Here is an 11,720-nt window from a genome sequence, read left to right on the forward strand (position 1 = left end):
CTAGCTACCCCACTGGCTGAAGAGACAAAGTGCATGGGGAGCATGGGGCTGACGAAGTGTGAGGAAAACGGACAAAACCCTAGAGCTGTGTGCTGTTGGGAAGATGAAACACGGAAAGGCAGAGAGGACTGGATTTGCCATATTGATTGAGAGCATTCAAAAATCTCTCTGGCTTCGAATAAACAGAGCTTCAGGAACATCAGCTCATCTCACAACCATCTCCTTTAGGGATTTTTAATTGCAAAAAGATGGAGGCGCGTATATTGTATAAATTAACTACTCAATAATGCCCAGTCATATATGTCCACCTTTTCTCTAAGAATGCAGATCATTTCACCTGCCCTCTTTGGCATTTCCCAGTGAAGGATGCTTGGAGACTGGGGGTGGCTGGGGAGTCACTGTATGCTTCTAAGCGATCCACTAGGCCCAATTCATCTCCAGCTACAGAATGTTGGGCATCAATTTAGATGTCCCTACGATCACATGATTTGGGCCAGAGTGCTTGGTTTTTATACCGTAAATCTGGATTGGAACTGTGGGGGGTAGAGGGTTCAACCTCTCTCCTCCATGCCATGGTACTGATCCAGCTGCTACCTCCTGAATAAAACCAAGCCCACGAGCCCCACTCACATACCTAAAGTAATGTCTAGTAGTTGAATACCTAGCAGGGTCAGCCCATCCATAAGGCCAACTGAAGAGGTTGTCTTGGGCAGGAGATTTGCCCGGGTGCCCTTCTCCTTATCTCCACTGCTCCACCTTCTCCTTCCTGGATTGGAAAAGGAAGATGGAACCAGAGAGGAAGAGGATATGTGGAGGAGAGGAGAGTGCTGAGCTAGAGCATTGGAGAATGGGAGGAGAAGAGACTGGCACATCATTGGATAATGGCACATAATTTATTGCATACATATCTTAGCTTTCCTCCATGGAGTTTAGGAGTTACTGTATTAAAACTCACTTTCTATGTTTATGTAGTGATGCCAGCAGACATCAAGGATTCTGGAGGGTGGGTAGTAAGGGTGTTTTGATATACAAATCAACAACATTGGGAAACACATTTGAGACTTTTGCTGGCTGGTCCTGGAGATGACCACACACCGGACACCCAGAGTTGTCTACTTCCTCCTGGAGAATCCAGTTCCTCAATCCAGGAGAGAGGGTATTTAACCCTTTACCCACCACCCAGGTTGTTATTCAAAATCATGATGCCCAACTTGCTTTCCCCCTCACAGGGTTCCAGAGGCACATCTGTAATAATCACCTGGAGCCTTAGTGTCAGGGAAAACAGCATTGTAGCCAATGGGGAAAGATGTGAGCATCTCGGCTTACTCCCATCCCCTCCACTGCTTCTCAGCTCACAGACCTCCACCTCCCGTAGCTGCTTTTCAAAGAAATGTGGGGTTTTGTTACACGCATTCGAGCACAATGTGTGATTTCCCCCTAAAGGAGCAAAATGCAGGAATTGCTTCTGTTCATTCTCAGTTCCTGATGAGGATCAAAACAAAGGCAGAAAACATGAGTAGAGAGATCACGCTTTGGGCTTCTGCCTCTTGGGGCCAACTGGTCACGTGGAGGAGGGGAAGCAGTTAGCAAAAGGCCAGGGCTCCTTTTGTGACCGCCCGAAGCCACAGGAGGGAGATCTCTTTCTCAAGCAACTTTGTAGGTAAACATTAAAAGGTGCCCACAGAATAACTGGTGAACTTGGGCCAAGGAGACCTGGGTTCCAAACCGCTCACCTTGTTTTAAAGATAAAATGGGCTCACCACAGGTTTTTAGGCCAGGTCAGCATAACACTTTTATGGTTTTTAGGCCAGGTCTGCATAACGTTTGGGGCCCAATCCTATTATCTACTGGCATGTCTCTTCCACTGGCACTGACAGCCATAACACAGTCAGCACCAGTCATAAAAGGTGCTCTGGCAGCACACTCTGTTTTTACACTTCCAGGAAAGTTGGCCGGCAGGAGCCTTCCTGGTGCACCAATGGATCTGGAGTCACCCACCATCAAAAGTAAGGTGGCAGGGGAGTGTGGGGGAGGGGGAAATGGGCAGGTCAGGTCAGGTCAGGTGGCAGTTTCAGTGATGGTGGTGGCCGCCGAATCCTAACCCCCTTCCTGGACCCAATCCAGCAGCATGGCTCCACATGGACCTGCGCTACCTATTTAGCTAGCTCTGGTTGAAGTAGATCCCCCCCCCCCCGAACCTCAGAGATTTACTCCTGGGTATGGGAAAAATTGTTCCCTTACCCAGAGGAGACCTCCGCAACTGCTCCTCCACTGTAGGATGCCATGGTAGCTATTTTGTCACCACTGCATTGGCGGGGGGGGGGTGTAGGATTGGGCTCTAGGTTTCTTAAGTCATGTATGAGGACTCATACATGGGGGCTCAATCAGCTTCTCCTTTTCCCTGCCTGCCTGGGACAAAATATGACTGGAGGACTGGGTTTAGCTTCATTGGCCACAACTTAAGTGGGCCTTGTGCAGACACAGAAGGAGCGACAGGCCCAGGACATCTGCAGTTTCTGGAATCAGATCAGCAGAGGGCAGAGGTGCAAAAATATTTTTAAAGAAAGTAGCTACTGTACTTCTAAGCAAGAACTTCTCTTTTGCCCTCCCCTCCAAATTCGTTATGGGAATAAGCACACATAGCAGCCAATGACTTAAAATAGGAAATATTTTCTCTCTCTTGAAGCAATTTTGAAGCAAACCCCTTAATTTCTAGGGTATGCGTTCATTCATTCATTCATTCATTCATTCATTCATTCATTCTCTCTCTCTCTCTCCAAAATACTACCCCCAAATTTCAAAGCATCACAACACTGAAGAACAGGACACGTATTGATCATTGCACCAGTGTGGCTCTTTCTGTTAAAACAAATAAGGCGACAGCCCTAGTCAACACTGATGCACAACAACAGACAAATCATGGCAAATATCCTGAAGTTGAGTCCCCTGTTCTACTTTGTTCTCTCAATTTCACGGCTCTTTTGAACATAAAAAATCCAGCTTTGCCCAGAGAATGGGGGGTGCAAAACCAACTCACCTTCAGCCCTGTCTCTGGACAATGGTTCAATGGCCTTGGAATTCCACCAGCCAGTTGACCCACAGCCAAAGGAATGAATGGACTCAAAGCCATGAATTGAGGGAAATTTGATCTTTGGGCGACAGAGAGGAGGGGGGAGAGATGAGGAGGGGGAGAAGCACAAATCCCCAAACAAAAGGCAGAGCTGGCAGCAGCAATGGGAGGCATCCTCCACCCGCACACAAAGAAGGTTCAGCTGCAGCCTCCATGTGCTCCTCTGGTGGGATTCAGTGCTTGTAGAAAGAGGAGGGGAAAACCCTGCCACCCCAGCGAGGCCTGCCTGCGCAGGGCTCTGTGTGCACCTACTGTCCAGAGCCCAGAGCTGAGCTTGGGCTACACGACTTGGGAGAACTCTCCCCAGCCAAGTTCTCCCTGGGCCTTGGGTGCTGGTGTCACCTCCCTTGCTCAGCAAGCATCCAGGGGGCCCCCGCCCTGCTTTACCTGCACATCCACTGTCTCTTTAGCCGGGCAGCATCTTCAAGGTGCCCAGGAGGAAGAGATCTCTGCCGGTCCCCATCATCCTGCACTCAGCTGCTCTGCTACCACCACCTTCATGGCCAGGAGACTGGGAAGAGGAGGAAAGAAAGGAAGGGAGGAAAGCAGAGAGCAGCTTCCAGGCTTTTCATATTCATGAGCCACTCCTTCCCAAGCTCTCAGATTGGGCAGAGGGAGCAGCAAGACATGCCCCCCCTCCCAGCAGCCAGCCCTCCCACCTTCCCCCTGCCTTGTGCCTGTGGCAGTTGGTAGAGAGAAAAGGGTGCTGCATACTGTACACCAGCTGTCTCCCCAGCAGCAGCAATCATAAGACAAATAAATAGAAGCCTCAGTCCAGACTATGATTTTCACCCACTGCAGGTGAAAATGAACACAGCAAAACCTAAAAGATCTACCACCAGCCGCAGCCAACACTGCTGAAAACAGTCACTGTGCCTCCCTTGTTTAGCTTAGAATTGTCACAAGCTGAACCTCTTGCATTTCATGCCATCGGACCACATCATTAATAATGCTTCCCCCCCCCCCCCCGTAGTGCTATTTCACAAGCTAAAAAAGACAAGAACAGGAAGAAATGGGCCATTCCCCTGCCCCTTGCTGGTAACAGAAATTCAGGGACAATTCTAATCACTAATGCTGAACGGAAAGCAATAAGATGCAGAACTTGCAATAAGGAAGCCTTTAAATAAAGTTGCAGAGGGCCTCTGCTGAACATGACCTTCCCCTTTCCTGAATTTGAAATTTGCCCCTTGACTGTCCTATAATGCCATATGCCCTTCGCTGCTGCTGAAGTCACCCAAAGCAAGAGGCACACGACTGCATTATAGGAAACTCAGGAGGGGTAGGCACCAGCAATGCAGCTGCCACAGGGTATGGGGGAGATTGACTCTTGTTTTACCCAATGGTGTCCCCATTGTACTGTGAGTACAAGGGAGGAGCCACCCCCAAACTGGACCGGGGGGGGGGGCTCACAAAGGCATACTGAGAGAAGAAAGAAAATCTCCGTTTAAATTTAAACCACCATCTGTCACTTTCCTCTCATACTAAGTTATTTTTTCCCCCACTGTCCTAAATACTGAAATGCCCAATCGACTTGGCACAATCTTGAAAAGAATAAGGTAGATGAGGGAGGGAGGGAGGTCCCCTTAAGGCAGGAGGACCCAGGGAGACATTCACAAAGGCACCTTAGAGGGCAATGATCATGCGAATGAACAAGGCACAAGACTGTGTGGATTGCTGACTAAAATCTTGTAACTGGAAGTCACCAAATTACTAAAAGGATACTTCCAAACTGTGGGCAAAATACGAGATGTGAGTAGGGGGCCAAAGACAACCCTCTGTCTTTTAATTTCAACCAGTGCTATGAGTGCTATAGGTGGTATTTCACAGAATAGTAAATGCTACTTGGCCATGGAGTTTATCCTACATGTGTGTTAAATGCCGCTCAAAGGGGCTGAACATAAGTCTCTGACCCCACAAGAACTGGAGCTGGGTGGGGTAGCTGCATGGTAGCCTGAATTTTGCCTTTCACAAGAGGACAAATTGTGCAAGGAGAAAATGGAGACCAGGAAGCAGCTGCAACTGGAGATGCCTCTGCCTCATGGGGGGGGGGGGACAGCAAGAATTAGACCCTTTCCATTTTGTTCAGCCCTGAGCCACATCAGGATGCCTCCTCCCTCCCCCTCACATCCCACTTTGTCTTGAGAGTCCTGGGTTCTTATTTGTACCTCACCTCTCTTTGGTGGTACTCAAGACAACACCCACAGGGTTCTCAAGTGGTATCCTTTCTGGGCACTGACCAGATCCATACCTATTTAACTGCAGGGCTACAAGCTTTTGCCTTCGATTACTGCCCTGGGCACTTACTCATGCAGACACTTTCCCTTCCATTTGGTATGGGCTCTGCAAAGAAGGAAAGAAGATGATGTTAGCATCCTTCTGTCTCGGAAAACTCGGTATCGCGCTCTGAATGGTGGCTCTGAAATGCAAGAATATAAGAAGGTGATATGGGAGGCCAAGCGAGACTATGAGGAACGCATGGCCAGCAGCATTAAGGGGAATAATAAAAGCTTCTTCAAATATGTTAGAAGCAGGAAATCCGCCAGAGAAGCGGTTGGCCCTCTGGATGGTGAGGGAGGGAAAGGGGAGATAAAAGGAGACTTAGAGATGGCAGAGAAATTAAATGAGTTCTTTGCTTCTGTCTTCACGGCAGAAGACCTCGGGCAGATACCGCTGCCCGAACGGCCCCTCCTAACCCAGGAGTTAAAAGAGAGACTTAGAGGTTAAAAGAGAAGGTGTTTCAGACCTCATTGATAAATTAAAGATCAATAAGTCACTGGGCCCTGATGGCATCCACCCAAGAGTTATTAAGGAATTGAAGAATGAAGTTGCAGATCTCTTGACTAAGGTATGCAACTTGTCCCTCAAAACTGCCACGGTGCCAGAAGATTGGAGGATAGCAAATGTCACACCTATCTTTAAAAAGGGAAAGAGGGGGGACCTGGGAAACTATAGGCCGGCCAGCCTAACATCTATACCGGGTAAGATGGTGGAATGCCTCATCAAAGATAGGATCTCAAAACACATAGACAAATAGGCCTTGCTGAGGGAGAATCAGCATGGCTTCTGTAAGGGTAAGTCTTGGCTCACGAACCTTATAGAATTCTTTGAAAAGGTCAATAGGCATGTGGATGTGGGAGAACCCATGGACATTATATATCTGGACTTTCAGAAGGTGTTCGACACAGTCCCTCACCAAAGGCTACTGAAAAAACTCCACAGTCAGGGAATTAGAGGACAGGTCCTCTCATGGATTGAGAACTGATTGAAGGCCAGAAAACAGAGAGTGGGTGTCAATGGGCAATTTTCACAATGGAGAGAAGTGAAAAGCGGTGTGCCCCAAGGATCTGTCCTGGGACCGGTGCTTTTCAACCTCTTCATAAATGACCTGGAGACAGGGGTGAGCAGTGAGGTTGCAAAGTTTGCAGACGACACCAAACTTTTCCGAGTGGTGACGACCAGAAGTGATTGTGAGGAGCTCCAGAAGGATCTCTCCAGACTGGCAGAATGGGCAGATGCGCTTCAGTGTCAGTAAGTGTAAAGTTATGCACATTGGGGCAAAAAAATCAAAACTTCACATATAGGCTAATGGGTTCTGAGCTGTCTGTGACAGATCAGGAGAGAGATCTTGGGGTGGTGGTGGACAGGTCGATGAAAGTGTCGACCCAATGTGCAGCGGCAGTGAAGAAGGCCAATTCTATGCTTGGGATCATTAGGAAGGGTATTGAGAACAAAACAGCTAATATTATAATGCTGTTGTACAAATCTATGGTAAGGCCACACCTGGAGTATTAGAACATAAGAACATAAGAACAGCCCCACTGGATCAGGCCATAGGCCCATCTAGTCCAGCTTCCTGTATCTCACAGCGGCCCACCAAATGCCCCAGGGAGCACACCAGATAACAAGAGACCTCGTCCTGGTGCTCTCCCCTACATCTGGCATTCTGACTTAACCCATTCCTAAAATCAGGAGGTTGCGCATACACATCATGGCTTGTACCCCATAATGGATTTTTCCTCCAGAAACTCGTCCAATCCACTTTTAAAGGCGTCTAGGCTAGACGCCAGCACCACATCCTGTGGCAAGGAGTTCCACAGACCGACCACGCGCTGAGTAAAGAAATATTTTCTTTTGTCTGTCCTAACCCGCCCAACACTCAATTTTAGTGGATGTCCCCTGGTTCTGGTATTATGTGAGAGTGTAAAGAGCATCTCCCTATCCACTCTGTCCATCCCCTGCATAATTTTGTACGTCCCCCCTCAAGCGTCCCCCCCTATGTCTCAAAAAAGACATAGTGGAAATGGAAAAGGTGCAAAACAGAGCGACTAAGATGATTACGGGGCTGGGGCACCTTCCTTATGAGGAAAGGCTATGGCGTTTGGGCCTCTTCAGCCTAGAAAAGAGACGCCTGAGGGGGGACATGATTGAGACATACAAAATTATGCAGGGGATGGACAGAGTGGATAGGGAGATGCTCTTTACACTCTCACATAACACCAGAACCAGGGGACATCCACTAAAATTGAGTATTGGGAGAGTTAGAACAGACAAAAGAAAATATTTCTTTACTCAGTGTGTGGTTGGTCTGTGGAACTCTTTGCCACAGGATGTGGTTATGGCGACTGGCCTGGACGCCTTTAAAAGGAGATTGGACAAGTTTCTGGAGGAAAAATCCATTACGGGGTACAAGCCATGATGTGTATGCACAACCTCCTGATTTTAGAATTGGATTATGTCAGAATGCCAGATGCAAGGGAGGGCACCAGGATGAGGTCTCTTGTTATCTGGTGTGCTCCCTGGGGCATTTGGTGGGCCGCTGTGAGATACAGGAAGCTGGACTAGATGGGCCTATGACCTGATCCAGTGGGGCTGTTCTTATGTTCTCCTCGCCACGGTCCGTTAACCTCATGGGGTGCATGGGGTTTAGGGTGAAAATCGACAAGCGGATCGACAACTCTGCACCATGCAACAGAAAACAGACAGTCTGAGGCAAAGATGCAAAGAAGGAAGGCCCATAGCCAGGGAGACAGACGAAGGAACAGAATGCACTTGCTCCCAGTGTGGAAGGGATTGTCACTCCCGAATCGGCCTTTTCAGCCACACTAGACGCTGTTCCAGAACCACCATTCAGAGCGCAATACCATAGTCTTTCAAGACTGAAGGTTGCCAACACAAATGGTTCTGGAACAGAGTGTTCTCTCCAGTGCACGAAGCCTGGGTAAAGTAGATATGGAGGATAGAGTGTTTCCCATGCAGCAAATTCCCCCTCTCCACGTCGCTGAAATGGTCCAATGGAAAGGCAGAGACCAATACAGTTGATTTCAGCGGCGTCGCAGGAGTTGCCAGAACGGGACTGTGTTCAGCCATGAACTCCCTCAGGGACTCTGGCTCCAGATTTTGTCTCGAGGTTTACTCCTGAAGCCTTTCCCATAACTGGATGTAGCCACAAGGCAGTGGAGGTTTGGGATCAGAGCTTTCCTTCTCTCAGATGAGCTGCCTTCCCAGGCTGACAAGTCCCATCTACCCGGTGGCTGTTTAGTTGCCTCTTAGGACATGGACAGCCAAACCGAGGGCCTATTCTTATTCCTAGCCCCCAGGGGATAGAAGGATAGAAGAAGACATCTGCTATCTAGTTTTGGGGTTTGGAACCCGAATGGTCTGTAGCATTCCTTTTGCTTTTTTTTTTTTTTTCCATTTAGCACTCAGATCCTGTTCACCAGGAGCATCATTCCTAGCTGGATAGAGTTGTGGTTTTACAGTTGTTGATAGCTTTTCTATGGGGGACTGCTGTGATTAGACATGTAATTCTTGTGAATTAATGGTATATTTCATTGCAGAAGAAGAAGGGTCTACTGCTGCTCACATCACAATAGCTTTCATTCTCTGGTTTCCTGGACAGAGTCTGTTTTTAGAGCAGAGATTTTCAATTGATGTGCTGTGACACATTGATGTGCCACAAAAGGTCCGCAGGTGTGCCATGGGAGTTTGGGCCACAGTAACTGAAAATTGATGAAAAACTTTTCTGGGTCTGTGGATCTGTTTCTAGGGCAACTGTGTGAAGTAATGAATTGTCTATTCCTCTTCTTCCACCAGCCTAGACAAACAATTCATTACAATGGACTTAGAAAGTGGCCTTAGAAACAGAGCCGCTGAACCTGGATGAGAAGCTGGAAATGACATCATAAGAGGCGAAGACCATAGAAAAGACCATAGAGGTGACTGTTCTATGATGTTCCGCAAACTTTACATCACGTTGCAATGGAATGCCCCCTTAGAAGGTATTCTAGCTCCATGCAGGAAATACATCAACTTGAGGGTACTGCTGTCCAATGATTAAATTATTTAGAGCCCAATCCTATGCATGTCTTCTCAGAAGTAACTCCCATTAGAGTCAATGGGGCTTACTTCCAAGAAAGCGTGGATAAGATTGGGCTGTTAGATATTTGGCCATGTCTAGTCACTTAGTAACTACTCATATATAACATATAATGTAAATTTATTCATGATTTTATTCACCTTGTTTTAATAATTTATTGCTTGTTGTTTATATTAGAGAGAGAGAGAGAGAGAGAGAGAGAGAGAGTATATTGTGAATTTTATTTAATGATGCTGCATTTTGCCATAGGATTAAATAATTAAAACTGTCCTATGATAAGAAAAACATTGAAAATTGTTGTCCTGGGGGGATAACAGACTTAATTTGAGGGTCTCTCTCTCTCTCTCTCTCTCTCCCCCCCCCTCTCAATTCTGATCATACAAGTGAAGTGGTTCAACAAAAGGAGAACGTGGACAGACCACTCTAGGACATTTTAATGCGGCACATTAGTAAATATACATTCATTCATTTAAAGATATTTCATATGGCATGTGTACTTGCTGCTTTACAGATTACTTCAGAACAGGCTGCTGCTGCCCCAATCAAGAAATTATCCAAGAGATATACAACAAAGGAAGAGGGCTACGGTTAACACAGGGGAAACCATGTTTCAATCACATATACTTGGATGTAATTCCAGTAGGGGGTGGGGGAGTGAGGCTGTGTGCCATAGGCTGCTGAAAGGAGACAGGTAGCATCTCACAAGTGCTCCAGGAGGAAGCTCCAGGCAAAAGTGGCAATGGTGGGGAAATGACAGTCATCTGAGGGAGCAGGAGACCTTCTGGTGGCTGAGCAGTGCAGTTGGAAGAGGGACGCTGAATACAAAGATGTAATGGGATCTAAGAGCACAGAGTCAGGGAAGGCCATCAAGAGCTGCAAAAGTGTTGTTGCTCTTGAACTTACAAAGGCAGCGTGAGGTTCAGTACCCAGAGTGCTACGTACTAATTTAACACTCTGAGGGAAGGTATAGCAGAAAACAGCTTGTTTGTGACTGGTAACAAATCAAGGCAGCAAGAAAGCCAGTTGCCTCAGATCACGCGCAAGTGTAGCTAGCTTTTTATACTCAGTTCAACTCATAGGTGTGGCTAGCAAAGCTAAGGGGACAAGGGTCCAGCAACTTTCCACTTTCACTGCCCAGCCCCCCACCCACTGACCTACCCCTCCATCCTTTGCAATAGTGAGCTGGACAGTACTGGGAAGAACCCACAGGCACTGTGACATGAGCCTCCCCCCCATCTCTAGGACAAGATATCTGGTGTGCTCCTTGGGGCATTTGGTGGGCCGCTGTGAGATACAGGAAGCTGGACTAGATGGGCCTATGGCCTGATCCAGTGGGGCTGTTCTTATGTTCTTAACTACAATTCCCAGGAGGCCTTGCAGGTCCCTTGTTATCTGGTGTGCTCCCTGGGGCATTTGGTGGGCCGCTGTGAGATACAGGAAGCTGGACTAGATGGGCCTATGGCCTGATCCAGTGGGGCTGTTCTTATGTTCTCCTCGCCACGGTCCGTTAACCTCATGGGGTGCGTGGGGTTTAGGGTGAAAACCGAGAAGCGAATATATATATATATATATATATATATATATATATATATATATATATATGTTTTCTTTTGTGTGTCCTAACTCTCCCAACACTGAATTTTAGTGGATGTCGCCTGGTTCTGGTGTTGTGTGAGAGGGAGAACATCCTTCTATCCACTTCATCTATCAGCATATACTGTGGCAAGGAGTTCCACAGACACTCAGTGGCTGTCCCATGGCCCTGGTATGTGTGACAGCACCTCTCTCTCTCCACTGAATCTGTCACCATATCCTGTGGCAGGGAGTTCCACAGACCCTAGCGCGAGGGGCTCCGCCGTGGTCCATCTGTCTGCCCGCCCTGTCTGTCTGTCCAGGTGCTGCAGGCTCCTCCCCATACAGCGGCTGCGGCAGACTGGCAGGGCTTCCCCTGCGGGGCAGCAGCGAAGGCGCCCAGTCGGACCTCTTTGGCCGTCCAGCCGGGGAGGCTGTCTGCGCGCTGCCTGCGCGGAGCCGGAGCGGAGGCCGAGCCGCCGAGGACGCGAAGCTCAGTCCCGAGTGGGGAGCGCGAGGGGCGGCGGCGACGAGAGGCGGCTGGGACGCGGGCTTTTAATTCCCGGGTCAGGCGGCGCGCTGGACACATCGGTGCGCCGGGGCAGCGGAAGGCCCCCCTGCCCGGCCGGCCAATCCGCTGCG

At 48.4% G+C, this 11,720-nt stretch overlaps 1 protein-coding gene across 1 annotated transcript in view; it reads right to left on the reverse strand.

Moving 5' to 3' along the window:
• Nucleotides 1–11,667, reverse strand: part of ARMH4 (armadillo like helical domain containing 4) — a 49,238-nt gene extending 37,571 nt beyond the window's left edge. Inside the window, exon 1 of the mRNA XM_066624305.1 lies at nt 11,425–11,667. Coding sequence (XP_066480402.1) covers nt 11,425–11,667 — 243 coding nt within the window. The remainder of the gene's footprint in view (nt 1–11,424) is intronic.
• Nucleotides 11,668–11,720: the final 53 nt, after the last annotated feature.

The sequence above is a fragment of the Tiliqua scincoides genome, chromosome 1 (assembly GCF_035046505.1).
Source record: "Tiliqua scincoides isolate rTilSci1 chromosome 1, rTilSci1.hap2, whole genome shotgun sequence".
In the NCBI taxonomy this organism is placed as follows: Eukaryota; Metazoa; Chordata; class Lepidosauria; order Squamata; family Scincidae; genus Tiliqua; species Tiliqua scincoides.